Here is a 17346-nt window from a genome sequence, read left to right on the forward strand (position 1 = left end):
CAGCAGGTCCATTCTTTGTGCGGATTTGCCAGCGGTTTTTCCTATACAAACTATTGGGAAAAACACACAAAAGATATAAACGTGTGGAATTTCCGCAGCGTTTTTGATGCCAAGAGGTGCAGAAACGCTACAGAAACTTTTGCACGCAAATACTGATCGTGCGCACAAATACAATTGTAAGAACTAGTGTTGAGCGAGTATGTTCTGTCCGAGTATGCTCGGGCCGAGCTCAGAGTATTTACAGCTGCTCGGTGATATGGTTGAATCGCTCCCGTGTGCATGATTTGTGACTGTTAGACATTCCTCACATGTAATAAAGCTGTCAAACAGTCGCAAATCATGCACATGGGAGCGATTCAACCTTATCACCGGCCCTTGTAGCGGGGTGTTGTGGGCGCCGCCTGCCGGCCCTTGTAGCGGGGTGTTGTGGGCGCCGCCTGCCGGCCCTTGTAGCGGGGTGTTGTGGGCGCCGCCTGCCGGCCCTTGTAGCGGGGTGTTGTGGGCGCCGCCTGCCGGCCCTTGTAGCGGGGTGTTGTGGGCGCCGCCTGCCGGCCCTTGTAGCGGGGTGTTGTGGGCGCCGCCTGCCGGCCCTTGTAGCGGGGTGCTGTGGGCGCCGCCTGCTGAACGCCATGCACACAGAGTAGAATCATCCTCCTTGTAAACAACTACCTGCCACCACTAGGGGGCGGATCTGAACAGAAGAGTCGGACACAGAAGCGTTTCACATCTAGAAGCTTTTATTTCAACCTTGTACAATAGAAAGTTCCAGGATGTGGAGCAGATAATATTGCTATCAGTATAGAAGGGAGGAGCCGGCGCAGAACAGTCAGAAGCCACGATGGCGGCTTCCTATCAGCAGCATGTCAGACATTCAGTCACAGTCCTGTCCACACGAGACCGGACCCTCCGCTCCTGCAGACCACCCAGCTCCTGGCCACAGGGGGCACACCTTGTGGGCTACCCGATCAGCCATTAATGCAGAGCAAGGGGCTACAGACGACGGGGGGGCCTTGCTTGAAATGGTTGATTCCAAGTACAGCCCCCGATCATAAATATCAGCGAGGGTCCGGAGAAGTCCTGATAAAGTGCTCGTCGCCCTACAGAGACAGAAGGAGCCGCAGCGAAGCTCTGAGAATACAGATACGTGGAGCCGTGATGGCTGGAGACCTGACAATAGCATCATTTACGTCTTGTTCTCCAGTCACAACTAGAGCTGCTTTCACTGTCGTAGCTCTCCAGATACATGATCTCAATACGTCCCCCCCTAACCCCATACTCCCAGGGGCTAAAATAAACGACACCAGACCGCGGTGCATTACAATATCTCCTCTATTCACCAAGATGAACCCGCTCATTAAAAAAAGTGGCTGCAGCTCTGGGTGTGACTAGAGAACAATAATACAAGTCAATATAAAAAAAAACAAAACACAATCAGGAATTTCCCCAATTCCCCCCAAATTATGGACGATTACAGATCCCTCCTGTAAATTTGGGGTGTTTTACATTGCAGGGTCCTCGGTCTAGACCTCAGTTTGTTCCTTTTGGCACTTAGTGAGCAAAAATCACCACGATCGGCCACTACTCACCCCAACAGGGAGCGACTATACAGTGAGCCCACACATGGTTAAATGTGACCGCCTTCACCAGAGCAGATATGTGCAGGACCCCCGAAAACACAAGGAACGATATCACCGTCACACAGAACACGCACATCGCTAGGACGAAATTTACATGTTGCATCTCTACTTGGGAAAGCTGGGTGTACCAATATGGCCGCCATCAGCCAGCACAAACATACACTTAATAGTAAAAGAGTCCAGGAAAAAAGCAAGCAGCGAGGTCACCGGGCCCGCCGCGAGGTCACCGGGCCCGCCGCGAGGTCACCGGGCCCGCCGCGAGGTCACCGGGCCATATTTGTGGTTACCCAGCTGTCCCGGAAGTAGATAAACACCAGGTAGGACACCCCAATTTAAAGGGAAATACTCAAACAAGGATCCTATCTATCTATTAGAAGGTTCTAACAAAGAAAAAATAAATAAATAAAAGATATGGACAAAATTGCAGTGCCACCCTACAGGCCGGAGCCCACGCACGCCCCACTGCCGTCACCCGCCGAGGGCGTGAAGATTTCAGGATAAGAAATAAATGGCCGTGTTATAGACTGGTAAATACCATGAGGTCAAGCGGGGGGGAGGGTGGACAAATCTGGAAGATACCAACACAGAAAAGGTAGGGACAACAGGAAAGACCACATATATGGGAGCATCTTAAAAAGGGACACACCATAAAATAACTCAGTCCATCCAGTTTGCTGCACCTTGTGCCCCCCCCCCCCCCCCCCACTGCGGGCAATTACCAACTTCCTTTCTGCCCCTTCTTCCTGTGCTTACAGCGGAGGCAGTCTACTATATAGCAGACGCTACAGAAAAATTACCCGAGATGCAGCAAATTCAGGAGGCGAGAATCTAAGCCCCCATCTCCAGTCTATTAGGGCAATAATCTCTATAATAAATGACAGGACTGCAACACTATGCAGGAAATCCAGCTGTGAGGAGTCCAGACCTAAAAGTTTAAGAAGCTGAAGTATCCTAAAGATCCCGGAAGTGACAACTGAATGCATGCGGTATGACAGCCATGGGGGGAGGCAGACGTGGGATATAGGGTGTGGGGGAGGGGCACACAGGACCGACCATTTGTGTGTCATCCTGAAGAGTCCAGCGCAGAAAGCAAAGAGTTAAAGACGTCCAGACACCACTGCAATTTTGTCACATTTTAATGTCATTTTATTAGAAATCATGCAAGAAAATTTATTATATTTATATATAAAAATACAAGTGCAATAAGAACGGTGTAGGTCCAGGTGTCGGGGTGCGGCCCCCCCGGTTACCTAAGGTCTCGCCCACCCACCCACCCCCCAGAATAAATTATTTACACGTCAGTCCTTTAGTGTCGTCACAGCACGTAAAATGTTAGTTCAAACCACAAATAGTACAAAAAGGGGGAAAGAAAAAAGTCAAAACATTCCCCCCCCCCAAAAAAAAACTTCAGATATAGCATTGTCCTAGTCTTTTCTCTCGGGGGGGCTTCGGTGAGAACGTGCCCCCCCAACTTCCCTCGCTTCTAAAACAATATGGCCGACATTCCCGAACCCAACAGCGACCGCGGCCCTGACCCTTCCCAATCCTTTCCGATCGCACATTTCCGGAAGACCCTTTAATATTCCGCCCCCTTAATCACGTACTGAACTTTCCGGCGGCTTCTTACGACTCAATAATATTAAATATAAACCTAAGAAAAAAAAAGAAGAAAAAATACCGCGACTTCGATATGTGAAGAATTTCTAGCGATGAGAAAGCGTCAGAAGCGGCGGGTGCAAGACGTCCACGGGGGCGGCGGAGCTTCTAGGGTTACGGACGCGCCCGCGTGGCGCCAGTCATGTACATATATATATACCCAACATTTAATATTAAATTATAGACACAGGTTTGTAATGAAGATGGCGACCAGGGCCAGCCGCCATCACCGCCCCTCCCCCAGCGGGTCTCTGGCTGGGTGATGGATGCGCTGACCATACCACTTAACCGCCCCTCCTCCGGCCACAACTTGCCATAAATCCGTCATATTACAGGTACCATAACCCCGGACAGGGGCGCTGCCCGAGCCGCCATCACTGAAGCCAGACACCAGGGGGCGGTGGCGAGCCGGCCGAGGCTTACAGATGTCACTCTGCTGTGGAAGGTGAACGGCGGATGGACCGGTCGTAGCGGACGCCATGGCGGCTGTAGCGGTGGTTGAGGAGAGGTCACCATGTCACAAACCCTCTGCTGCGCTATGGATAGTAAGAGCGGGGGAGGGGGATGCGAGTGCAGAACGTAGGATGGATATGAGGGCGGCGGCGGGGGGGGGGGGTTGCAGACGAATTCTCCGTGGTCCATCTCTCGCCGGTGGCGGCCGGGGCGACTCATCAATCTGCAGGGAAACAGTGACGATTTCGGAGGTGGGTGGAGAACAAGTGGGGAGGACAGGATGATGGGAGTTGTACAGGGAGGAGACCAGACAATGAGAGAGATGGAAGACGACACCACAAATTCATCATTAGATGCCTGGAAAATAAAAGCATTTTGCATCTCAGACGGTGAAACGCGGCGGAAAGTTCCTGTAATCCGGCAAAGAGAAGCGCAGCGGATCTCACTTTGTGGCAGAACAGTCTGATAATCCAGAACATTCCAGATTACAGGAGCCTTCCAGATCTATTACTTACACACTGCAGTAGTAGCTGCTGCAGACCCCAGAGCCGGGGTCTAGGGGGCGCTACACAAATCCCTGCGAGTCTTTACTTTATACAAACTTTTAATCTTTGTTTTTCAATTATTAGAAAGTTGGAAAAAAACTAAAAAAGTTTAACTTCAATGTCAAGATGTCGGCTTCCTGTCAGTGTGTGGAGCATTCAGAGTCCGTACAGGACTGGCTCTGCAAAGACCGGAGGCCACGGCCAGGGGGTCCACGTGACTGCGCACCGAGGCAGAGAGCACGAAAATGTGTCTATTCACTGACAGCAAGCGGAGGTCTGTATAATGCCTAACCACTAGGAAGCGGCAGAAATCTGACAGACCCCATTGCTGCCCCCATCCCCATAGGCTAGTTCGGGGGTCCTCCGCTATCAGCCCGAGTTCAGACTTACTTGTCTCCGGTATGAGAGAATTGAAGCTCTGGATTTCCCTTTGATTGCCGCCATCTACGGGGAGCGTCTCCGCCACACCGTTCTCCCGAGTGTCCACCGCCGTGTCGTCTGCGGGGGCTGCTGGATCCCCATTCTGGGGTGGGGTCGTCTGTTCTGCACCGTTCTCCTGGAGGCAAATGAAGGTTTTATTTTTAAGGAGAGGAAAGAGGGTGACAGGGCCCCGGACCTCACTCTTCCGCGGTCTCAGATTCACACCTTTATGCTCTCCTGAGGTTCCTCCTTCATCTCCAGCTTCTTTGAGGAATCGTCAGATTTGGTGTCACCACCGCCTGCAAGAGAGGAGGAGAAATGGTGCACGGGTAAGACATGTAATAGTCCGTACCCCCCCTGCCCTCCACCGTTGTCCCGGGAAACTTCCAGCAAATCCCCCAGTAAAGAATAACTACTGTCCAGCAACAGTGCAAACCCCTCGTTATCACTGTCCACCACAGAGCCCTCCATCAACGGAGCCAATCCCAACCGGCGGGCAACCGTCGCCCAGCAACAGGCGGCAGAGCGCGGCAGGAGCCCGTCCCCAGCTACGTGTGCGGCAGGAGCCCGTCCCCAGCTACGTGCGCGGCAGGAGCCCGTCCCCAGCTACGTGCGCGGCAGGAGCCCGTCCCCAGCTACGTGCGCGGCAGGAGCCCGTCCCCAGCTACGTGCGCGGCAGGAGCCCGTCCCCAGCTACGTGCAGCAGGAGCCCGTCCCCAGCTACGTGCGCGGCAGGAGCCCGTCCCCAGCAGGAGCCCGTCCCCAGCTACATGCAGCAGAGCCAAGCAGGAGCCCGTCCCCAGCCCTACGTCGCACCCACCAGTCTCCGCAGTCATTCCCTCACCTGACTTGGCTTTAGTGGTCGGTTTGGAGCCGCACTTGGATGAAACCTTGGACACGTCCACCTTCTTGTTCAGAATCTGAACCTGTGGGGAAGACACATACAGCAGATGAGTGACGCTCGGCTCAGGGTGACGCCGTGTCACCATCCGCCCCTGCGGCATTGTCCGCCCAGCAGTCTAATCACAGACACCTACAGATCTCAGAGAAGAAGAAAAGACCAAGAAGAACCCTGTGAAGACGACGGGCGAATCAGGTCAGGAAGCCCCAAATATCGGCGTTACCCCAGAGGGGTCTCAACATCACCTGCCGAGTGCAGAATTAACCCTTCAGAGCTCACAATCTTTTAAAGGGGGGGGGGTCTTCCAGATTTATGCAAACACTTTCAAATATAAAAAAGTGTTTAAAATATCTTACAAATTTGCAGAAATCGTCATTATACAACAATTAGAGGGTCTCCGATGTGGATCACATCTGCGGAGAAGTGCCCTGGTCCAATGTGCAGGACTGGTGCACACCGGCGGCTAATCGTGCATCCCGGCAGGTGCATCCTCCTGATGCAGAAGGGACACGCCGGACCCCCTTATCCTTTCAGTAGAGCTAGAAGCCCCCTTTAGCCGACTTGAACGGAGAACCAGACACCTGAGGAAAGTGAGAGAGTAAGAGGCCGATACTGAGTCAGGGGGCACCACCTGCAGCCGCGGAGACCTGGATCCAGAGCGTCCGCATTGCCCCAGATACCCCCATCTATCCGCCCGGTTACACCGCCTCTGGGGGTAGCGGCCATATCACCGCAGAGCGGAGGGGCCCGCCCCCTCTATTACACTGATGGTGATGGATGGAGATCGGTGCGAGGGGACGCGGTGGGCCGCACATTACTCACGTTGGCACCGCCCGGTTTGTGGCTGGTGGATGCTGGCGGACGGCTGCTGCCTACGGACGGTTTGGCGGCATTTGTTACCTGTAAATAATAGGGGATTTAGTTCTATAAGGGTCAGAGGCGAAGGAGAAGAGACAGAAAGGAGGAGAGTGCGGAAACCAGAAATATATAACGACACAAAAGGAGAGAAGCGAAGGAAAAAAGGTGGAAACAATGTCCGGGGAGGAAGTATAGCACCTGCGGCACTACAACTCCCAGCATGTCAGGAGTATGGCACTGCAGCCCGGGAGGAGACTTATGGCAGCCGCCGTGCACATACGACATCTGGGAACCCGCGAGACGTCTGGGGGACGGACTCGCGCCTCCAAGATTAGAGAAACCAAGGCCAATTTCTTCCAAAAACAGCGCCGCCCCCATTCACAGGCAGTGAGCGATACTGCAGCTCGGCCTCGATCGGACAACAGGGAGATGTTTTTCCATTCTGGACATCCCCTTTAAAAGCATTTGCTCGTACTGTAAATAAAAGGGTTAAATCTAATGTATAGATCGAGTATCTGCAGTATATAGCGAGACTATAGAGTGTATATAGTGTATACTGTGCTCCTGAGAGTCCACATATCTGCATGGTTGGATCAGGAGCCCCACCCCCACAAACAGCACTAATCCTTGTATTAGTGAGTGCTCCCCCGCCTGGGCGCACGGACTGTGCCGCCATCTGCCGCCCCGAGCAGCGCTGCCAAGATGCTGAATATTTCGTTCGCACGCTAAGAAAAAAAACAAAAAACAAACCTGCAATCTGTCCAAGAATCGGCCGAGGGATAATTAATCAACCTTGTAGGCTCCAAGTGACATCACAAGCCCTGCAGGGGGCGACACTGCGCCCGTGTAGTCACAGTCTCCCGGGCACCATTGCTCCTCACTGCATTACACGGAATCCATGGCACCGCGGGGGTTAAAAGCTACAGGGGGGGGAGAGAAAGTCTGCAGGTGGAGCAGACATGCACTTCCCCCTAGTCTGCCTCATAAGATTAAACAGCGCCACCCCTGACCACAGGTTGAGTGTGGCATTACAGCTCAGCACCATTCCATTTAAAAAAGGAGCCAACATGCAGTATGGGACAGATCCCCATGGACGGGGGCAGCTGGGAGGATGCAGCCAGGTCGTAGTAGTCCAGTAGACCTGCGTACGAGACGACTCCCACTACGCAACCAGCTTGAGTCTAAGAATCAGAGACCTAACAGGAAGTCGTGTGCAGGCGTTAAAATCCCACTTCCTGATCCCTACAGTCGGGGGGCCGCCATACACAATGGATGGTCCGCAGCTACTGGTGAAAGCGGCAGGACTGGCGGCTACACCTGTAATAAGGAGCCTGCGGTCACTCAGCGATGGGGACGAGGAGCGCGATCACGGTAAGATATAGAAGCTCCGCAACTTTCTCCTACTTATCTCATCCATTCACTTTTCTAACACCTCTGCTCGCTGCCAGAGGATAAAGATACCGATACCTCCTTGTCACAAATGCAAAAAAAACATCAGCACTGATAGTTTGATCAGTTTTTCCTGCGCTGATGCGTTGTTACAGTCTGTTTAAGCTCAAGATAGGATATATTTTTAGTAAACCCTCAAAAGGATTAGATCCAGGCTTCGGTTTACTGCTCTCATTCACTTACAGGAATCAGAGGTAGCATTAAAAAGGAAAGAAAAAAAAACTGGGATTGGATCAGAGTTAACAGTGGGGTACAACAGGGGTCAGTATTGGGCCCTTTTCTTTTTAACATTTATTAATGACCTTGTAGGGGGAATACAGAGAATTTCATTATTTGAAGAGGAAAGGTGATCAACACAGAGGAGGATAATTTATTGTTACAGAAGGACTTATTTAAGCTGGAGGCTTGGACTGAGAAATGGCAATTGAAGTGTTAAGTACATAAATGTCAGGTCATGCACGTTGTCAGAGGAAAAAATGTATAACTATGATAAATTATGTGCTAAAATGGTAAAAAACTCACTAAAAAAACTTGGTTGCATGGGTGGACAGCAAACTCAACTTTAGTGACCAGTGCCAGGTAGCTGCTGCCAAGGCAAATAAAATAGTGGGATGCATTAAAAGAGGCGGAGATGTACATGACAAAAACAAACAGTCTTGTCTCTATACAAGTCACTACTATGGCCACACTTAGAATATTGGCTACTATATTGGGCTCCAGTGTATAAGAAGGACAGAGCTGACCTAGAGCGGGTGCAGAGAAGAGCGACCAAGGTCATTAAGGAACTGGGTGACTGCAGTGGACGGGTTATCAGACATTAGTTATTCAATTTGGAAATATGAGGTGCGATCTTATTACAATGTACAAATATATGAGGGGACAGTACAGAGATCTGTAGAATGAGCATTGTACACCTAGGTCTAAGAGAGGATTCTCTACTGCAAGATCAGTGAGAAACTATGGAATCTTTCCTGTAAGGGCAAAGAGAAACTATGGAATCTTTCCTGCAAAGGGCAGAGAGAAACTATGGAATCTTTCCGGCAAGGGCAAAGAGAAACTATGGAATCTTTCCGGCAAGGGCAGAGAGAAACTATGGAATCTTTCCTGCAAGGGCAGAGAGAGACTATGGAATCTTTCCTGCAAGGGCAGAGAGAAACTATGGAATCTTTCCTGCAAGGGCAGAGAGAGACTATGGAATCTTTCCTGCAAGGGCAAAGAGAAACTATGGAATCTTTCCGGCAAGGGCAAAGAGAAACTATGGAATCTTTCTGGCAAGGGCAGTGAGAAACTATGGAATCTTTCCTGCAAGGGCAGAGAGAGACTATGGAATCTTTCCTGCAAGGGCAGAGAGAAACTATGGAATCTTTCCTGCAAGGGCAGAGAGAAACTATGGAATCTTTCCTGCAAGGGCAGAGAGAAACTATGGAATCTTTCCTGCAAGGGCAGAGAGAAACTATGGAATCTTTCCTGCAAGGGCAGAGAGAAACTATGGAATCTTTCCTGCAAGGGCAGAGAGAAACTATGGAATCTTTCCTGCAAGGGCAAAGAGAAACTATGGAATCTTTCCTGCAAGGGCAGAGAGAAACTATGGAATCTTTCCTGTAAAGGCAGAGAGAGACTATGGAATCTTTCCTGCAAGGGCAAAGAGAAACTATGGAATCTTTCCTGCAAGGGCAAAGAGAAACTATGGAATCTTTCCTGCAAGGGCAAAGAGAAACTATGGAATCTTTCCTGCAAGGGCAGAGAGAAACTATGAAATCTTTCCTGTAAAGGCAGAGAGAGACTATGGAATCTTTCCTGCAAAGTCAGAGAGAAACTATGGAATCTTTCCTGCAAGGGCAAAGAGAAACTATGGAATATTTCCTGTAAGGGCAGAGAGAAACTATGGAATCTTTCCTGCAAGGGCAAAGAGAAACTATGGAATCTTTCCTGCAAGGGCAGAGAGAAACTATGGAATCTTTCCTGCAAGGGTAGAGAGAAACTATGGAATCTTTCCTGCAAGGGCAGAGAGAAACTATGGAATCTTTCCTGCAAGGGCAGAGAGAAACTATGGAATCTTTCCTGCAAGGGCAGAGAGAAACTATGGAATCTTTCCTGCAAGGGCAGAGAGAGACTATGGAATCTTTCCTGCAAGGGCAAAGAGAAACTATGGAATCTTTCCTGCAAGGGCAGAGAGAAACTATGGAATCTTTCCTGCAAGGGCAGAGAGAAACTATGGAATCTTTCCTGCAAGGGCAGAGAGAAACTATGGAATCTTTCCTGCAAGGGCAGAGAGAAACTATGGAATCTTTCCTGCAAGGGCAAAGAGAAACTATGGAATCTTTCCTGCAAGGGCAGAGAGAGACTATGGAATCTTTCCTGTAAAGGCAGAGAGAAACTATGGAATCTTTCCTGCAAGGGCAGAGAGAAACTATGGAATCTTTCCTGCAAGGGCAGAGAGAAACTATGGAATCTTTCCTGCAAGGGCAGAGAGAAACTATGGAATCTTTCCTGCAAGGGCAGAGAGAAACTATGGAATCTTTCCTGCAAAGGCAGAGAGAAACTATGGAATCTTTCCTGCAAAGGCAGAGAGAGACTATGGAATCTTTCCTGCAAAGGCAGAGAGAAACTATGGAATCTTTCCTGCAAGGGCAAAGAGAAACTATGGAATCTTTCCTGCAAGGGCAGAGAGAAACTATGGAATCTTTCCTGTAAAGGCAGAGAGAAACTATGGAATCTTTCCTGTAAAGGCAGAGAGAAACTATGGAATCTTTCCTGTAAAGGCAGAGAGAGACTATGGAATCTTTCCTGCAAGGGCAAAGAGAAACTATGGAATCTTTCCTGCAAGGGCAAAGAGAAACTATGGAATCTTTCCTGCAAGGGCAAAGAGAAACTATGGAATCTTTCCTGCAAGGGCAAAGAGAAACTATGGAATCTTTCCTGCAAGGGCAGAGAGAAACTATGGAATCTTTCCTGCAAGGGCAAAGAGAAACTATGGAATCTTTCCTGCAAGGGCAGAGAGAAACTATGGAATCTTTCCTGTAAAGGCAGAGAGAGACTATGGAATCTTTCCTGTAAAGGCAGAGAGAGACTATGGAATCTTTCCTGCAAGGGCAAAGAGAAACTATGGAATCTTTCCTGCAAGGGCAGAGAGAAACTATGGAATCTTTCCTGCAAGGGCAGAGAGAAACTATGGAATCTTTCCTGCAAGGGCAGAGAGAAACTATGGAATCTTGCCTGTAAAGTCAGAGAGAAACTAGGGAATCTTTCCTGCAAGGGCAGAGAGAAACTATGGAATCTTTCCTGCAAGGGCAGAGAGAAACTATGGAATCTTTCCTGCAAGGGCAGAGAGAGACTATGGAATCTTTCCTGCAAAGTCAGAGAGAAACTAGGGAATCTTTCCTGCAAGGGCAGAGAGAAACTATGGAATCTTCCCTGTAAGAGCAGTGAGATAAAAAAAAATTGGCAGTGTTGCATTATTTCTTTTTTTCAATAATAATACTCATAATACTAATATTATAGAAAAATGTTGTATTTTTGTTACCGCTGCCTCCTATTTGTGAACGAGCGCATTAAACCCGGTTCTAAAAGCGGAGGTATTAAACATACAACACCCGGCAAACAGACACCGTTAGTTCATGGAGCAGAAGGAGACACGTAGTGGACAAGATGGATATTAGCGACCACATGGACGTGACGCGCGCCCGGCAGCCATACTTACATTCCCACCACCAGGAACATGCTTAATATTGTCCTTGGAGCCACACTTTGACTGAACATGGCTGTAGTTGACTTTTTTGTTGACTATCTGGACCTGGAGCGTGACAGGATGGGGAGAGAAAAAAAAACAAAACGAGACACAGAAATGGAGAGGCGTGGTTAGAAAATCACGTGACAGCCAAAAGGGCAGGGTTACGTGAATGACAACAGGGAGGGGAAAACATGAAGCAAAGGGGTTAAGAAGCAGCTAGGCCCAACCATGCAGAGTCAGCAGACCTCTTTTAGCAACATGTTGTAAGTTGAAAAGCTGCAAAGTCAACACAAAAACGAGTGATTCAGTCCTGCGTTAGACCAGCGCCATACTGGTGGGTGCAAGTACCAGCAATCTGCATGTGCACCCATGGAAATGCCCTGATGTCTTAGTTTTCTCCAGGAGAATTCCTTTAAATGTTGCCGCTCGGACCCCCAATAACCAGGAGAGCGAGCTGGCACAGTCTTACAATGTAGAGCGCGCCGGCTCACATGGCGTGGTGCCAGCGATCACGTGCTCGATACTTACCCAATACCCTGCACATTGGCACGCGAGCGCTACTATACGCCTGAAGGAGCAGTTGTTATTCAGATACACGACAGGTGACAGGAGGAGGAGAAGGACAGATCGCTAAGGTTAAGAGAGAAGAGACGAGGAGGAGGAGGCGACGAGCCGGCAGCGGCTCACTGAACACTCACTTTCCCATTGCTTTGCTTTTGCGCAGTCTCTTTAGGGTCTGCCGGCTTAGTGCTGGCTGTTTTAGTGGCGGCTGGGGCAGGGATAGGTTTTCGGGCTGTGCTGGCGGGCACAGGTTTTTTCTCTACTTTTGCCTGCTGGAGGGGAAAATGTAAGATGGTTTATAAGTCAGTAATAAGACACGAAATAAGTCACTTGTTTCCTTATTTATAGCTCCTCATTACAGAGAGACGGTTCAGGGATTGTCCTGTCTGCTCCAGAACTGCAGCCGAAGAGGAAACCAGACCTTCTACTGATCCAGAGTTACATCCTGTATTATACTCCAGAGCTGCACTCACTGTGTACATACATTACTGATCCTGAGTTACATCCTGTATTATACTCCAGAGCTGCACTCACTATTCTGCTGGTGCAGTCACTGTGTACATACATTACTGATCCTGAGTTACATCCTGTATTATACTCCAGAGCTGCACTCACTATTCTGCTGGTGCCGTCACTGTGTACATACATTACTGATCCTGAGTTCTATCCTGTATTATACTCCAGAGCTGCACTCACTATTCTGCTGGTGCAGTCACTGTGTACATACATTACATTACTGATCCCGAGTTACCTCCTGTATTATACTCCAGAGCTGCACTCACTATTATGCTGGTGCAGTCACTGTGTACATACATTACTGATCCTGAGTTACATCCTGTATTATACTCCAGAGCTGCGCTCACTATTCTGCTGGTGCAGTCACTGTGTACATACATTACATTACTGATCCGGAGTTACATCCTGTATTATACTGCAGAGCTGCACTCACTATTCTGCTGGTGCAGTCACTGTGTACATACATTACTGATCCCGAGTTACATCCTGTATTATCCTCCAGAGCTGCACTCACTATTCTGCTGGTGCAGTCACTGTGTACATACAGTCATGGCCAAAAGTATTGAGAATGAGACAAATAGTAATTTTTCCAAAGTTTACTGCTTCATTTTTTGTAATGGCAATTTGCATATACTCCTGAATGTGAAAGAGTGATCAGCTTAACAGCAATTACTGTACTTGCAAAGTCAATATTTGCCCAGAAAATGAACTTTAACCCCCAAAACATCTTTCAACATCATTGCAGTCCTGCCTTAAAAGGAGCAGCTAACATCGTTTTAGTGATTGATCCATTAACACAGGTGTGGGTGTTGATGAGGACAGGGCTGGCGATCAGTCATGATTAAGTAAGAATGACATCACTGGACACTTTAAAAGGAGGCTGGTTCTTGGTATCATAGTTTCTCTTCAGTTAACCATGGTTATCTCTAAAGAAACACGTGCAGCCATCATTGCACTGCACAAAAATGGCCTAACAGGGAAGAGTATCGCAGCTACAAAGATTGCACCTCAGTCAACAATCTATCGCATCATCAAGAACTTCAAGCAGAGAGCTTCCATTGTTGTCAAAAAGGCTCCAGGGTGCCCAAGAAAGACCAGCAAGCGCCAGGACCGTATCTTCAAACTGTTTCAGCTGCGGGATGGGACTACCAGCAGTGCCGAGCTTGCTCAGGAATGGCAGCAGGCTGGTGTGAGGCTTCTGCACGCACTGTGAGGCGGAGACTCTTTGAGCAAGGGCTGGTTTCAAGGAGAGCAGCAAAGAAGCCACTTCTCTCCAGAAAAAACATCAGGGACCGACTGATATTCTGCAAAAGGTACAGGGAGTGGACTGCTGAGGACTGGGGCAAAGTCATTTTCTCTGATGAATCCCCTTTTCGATTGTTTGGGACATCTGGAAAACAGCTTATTCGGAGAAGAAGAGGTGAGCGCTACCACCAGTCTTGTCTCATGCCAACTGTAAAGCATCCTGAAACCATTCATGTGTGGGGTTGCTTCTCAGCCAAGGGAATCGGCTCACTCACAGTCTTGCCTAAAAACACAGCCATGAATAAAGAATGGTACCAGAATGTCCTCCAAGAGCAACTTCTCCCAACCGTCCAAGAGCAGTTTGGCGCCCAACAATGCCTTTTCCAGCATGATGGAGCACCTTGCCATAAAGCAAAGGTGATAACTAAATGGCTCATGGAACAAAACAGAGATTTTGGGTCCATGGCCTGGAAACTCCCCAGATCTTAATCCCATTGAGAACTTGTGGTCAATCATCAAGAGACGGGTGGACAAACAAAAACCAACAAATTCTGGCAAAATGCAAGCATTGATTATGCAAGAATGGACTGCTATCAGTCAGGATTTGGTCCAAAAGTTGATTGAGAGCAGCCAGGGAGAATTACAGAGGTCTTGAAGAAGAAGGGGCAACACTGCAAATATTGACTTGCTGCATTAACTCATTCTAACTGTCAATATAACCTATTGGTACTCATAATATGATTGCAATTATATTTCTGTATGTGATATAAACATCAGACAAACACTAATAAAAACCAGAGGCCAGCAGATCATGGGAAAATATCATTTTGGTGTCACTCAAAACTTTTGGCCATGACTGTACATACATCCTGTATTATACTTCAGAGCTGCACTCACTATTCTGCTGGTGCAGTCACTGTGTACATACATTACATTACTGATCCTGAGTTACATCCTGTATTATACTCCAGAGCTGCACTCACTATTCTGCTGGTGGAGTCACTGTGCACATACATTACATTACTGATCCTGAGTTACATCCTGTATTATACTCCAGAGCTGCACTCACTATTCTGCTGGTGCAGTCACTGTGTACATACATTACATTACTGATCCTGAGTTACATCCTGTATTATACTCCAGAGCTGCACTCACTATTCTGCTGGTGGAGTCACTGTGTACATACATTACATTACATTACTGATCCTGAGTTACATCCTGTATTATACTTCAGAGCTGCACTCACTATTCTGCTGGTGGAGTCACTGTGCACATACATTACATTACTGATCCTGAGTTACATCCTGTATTATACTCCAGAGCTGCACTCACTATTCTGCTGGTGCAGTCTCCGTGTACATACATTACATTACTGATCCTGAGTTACATCCTGTATTATACTCCAGAGCTGCACTCACTATTCTGCTGGTGGAGTCACTGTGTACATACATTACATTACATTACTGATCCTGAGTTACATCCTGTATTATACTCCAGAGCTGCACTCACTATTCTGCTGGTGCAGTCACTGTGTACATACATTACATTACTAATCCTGAGTTACATCCTGTATTATACTCCAGAGCTGCACTCACTATTCTGCTGGTGCAGTCACTGTGTACATACATTACATTACTGATCCTGAGTTACATCCTGTATTATACTCCAGAGCTGCACTCACTATTCTGCTGGTGGAGTCACTGTGTACATACATTACATTACATTACTGATCCTGAGTTACATCCTGTATTATACTTCAGAGCTGCACTCACTATTCTGCTGGTGCAGTCACTGTGTACATACATTACATTACATTACTGATCCTGAGTTACATCCTGTATTATACTCCAGAGCTGCACTCACTATTCTGCTGGTGCAGTCACTGTGTACATACATTACATTACTAATCCTGAGTTACATCCTGTATTATACTCCAGAGCTGCACTCACTATTCTGCTGGTGCAGTCACTGTGTACATACATTGCTGATTCAGAGTTACAGTAGTGTTCAAAAACATCACAAAATCTTTATACTAGTTGTTATTTCCAGCATTGGGAACATTGTACACTGTTTTCTAATTCAAAACATGGAGAAATGTAGATTTTTTTTTTCTGTAAAGTAGTTAAAAATTATGAACATTGGGCCGTTCTAAAATAGCAGTGTCTGCATTTGTCTTTACAAACTCACAATATGTCCTCTCGCTCTTTTTCTCATCCTGTGAATCACTAACCTAATATTTAGTTGTTACCCCACAGTTTTTTAGAACTGCTTCACATCTATGTTGCATAGAGTTAACCAACTTCTGGCACCTCTCACCTGTTATTCCAGCCCAGGAGGCTTTCACTACATCCCACAAATTTTTGGCTTTGCCTCAGAAGCGGCATTTTTGATGTCACCCCACAAGTGTTGGGCAGGAACAAAGATTTTGCTTGTTTACTGGTGTGTTTAGGGTCGTTGTCTTGGTGAAACACCCATTTCAAGGGCATATCTTCAGCTTAAGGCAACATGATCTCTTCAAGTATTTTAATATATGTAAACGGGTCCATGATCCCTGGTATGTGGTAAATAGGTCCGGCACCATAGTAAGAAAAACATGCCCATATCATGATGCTTCCACCATGCTTCACTGTCTGCAGACTGTACTGTGGCTGAATGCTGAGTTTGGGGGTCGTCTGAAGAACTGTCTGTAGCCATTGGACCCAAAAAGAACAAATTTTACCGTCATCAGTCCACAAAAAAGGTTTCTCCGTTTCTCTTTATGCCAGGTGATATGTTCTTGGGCAAATTGTATCCACTTCAGTACATGTCTTTTTTAACAGTGGGACTTTGCAGGGACTTCTGAGAGATTAGCTTCACACAGGCGTCCTCTAACTGTCACAGTCCTCACAGGTAACTGGAGACTGTCTGTGATCATCCTGGAGCTGATCATTGGCTGAGTCTTTGCCATTCTGGCTATTCTCCGATCCATTCGGATGGTAGTCTTCTGTTTTCTTCCGCGTCTCTCTGGTTTTGCTTTCCATTTTAAAGCATTGGAGATCATTTTAGCTGAACGGCGGATCATTGTCTGCACTTCTTTATAAGTTTTACCCTCTCCAATCAACTTTTTAATCAAAGTACGCTGTTCTTCTGAACAATGTCTGGAACGACCCATATTTCTCAGGCTTTCAAGGAGAAATGCATGTACAACATGTGCTGCTTCACCCTTAAATAAGGACCACCTGATTCACACCTGTTTCTTCACAGAATGATTTCCACACTGCTATTATATTGAACTCACCCCGTACAATTAATTATTCACATACACAGACTCAGAAACCTGCAGATCATGAATGTGGAGTCTGGGGGTTTTCTTACAATCTACTGCACCAACTGGGA

At 47.8% G+C, this 17346-nt stretch overlaps 1 protein-coding gene across 19 annotated transcripts in view; it reads right to left on the reverse strand.

Moving 5' to 3' along the window:
• Positions 1–3116: 3116 nt before the first annotated feature.
• The window catches only part of LOC141264751 (uncharacterized), a 61647-nt gene continuing 47417 nt past the window's right edge, over positions 3117–17346 (reverse strand). For 6 of the 19 annotated variants that reach the window (XM_073677023.1, XM_073677022.1, XM_073677021.1 and 3 more), the window contains exons 15-21: positions 12348–12482; positions 11620–11712; positions 6435–6512; positions 5532–5637; positions 4937–5010; positions 4682–4847; positions 3117–4103 (exon numbers count right to left, since the gene is read on the reverse strand). In XM_073677023.1, coding sequence (XP_073533124.1) covers positions 4096–4103; positions 4682–4847; positions 4937–5010; positions 5532–5637; positions 6435–6512; positions 11620–11712; positions 12348–12482 — 660 coding nt within the window. In that variant the 3' untranslated portion in view covers positions 3117–4095. Of the gene's footprint in view, positions 4104–4681; positions 4848–4936; positions 5014–5531; positions 5638–6434; positions 6513–11619; positions 11713–12347; positions 12483–17346 lie in introns of all 19 variants that reach the window. The other 13 variants (XM_073677017.1, XM_073677020.1, XM_073677019.1 and 10 more) reach the window with 13 other exon arrangements.

The sequence above is a fragment of the Phyllobates terribilis genome, unplaced genomic scaffold, assembly GCF_046119375.1.
Source record: "Phyllobates terribilis strain yellow unplaced genomic scaffold, ASM4611937v1 Scaffold_4__5_contigs__length_816908805, whole genome shotgun sequence".
Classification (NCBI taxonomy): domain Eukaryota; kingdom Metazoa; phylum Chordata; class Amphibia; order Anura; family Dendrobatidae; genus Phyllobates; species Phyllobates terribilis.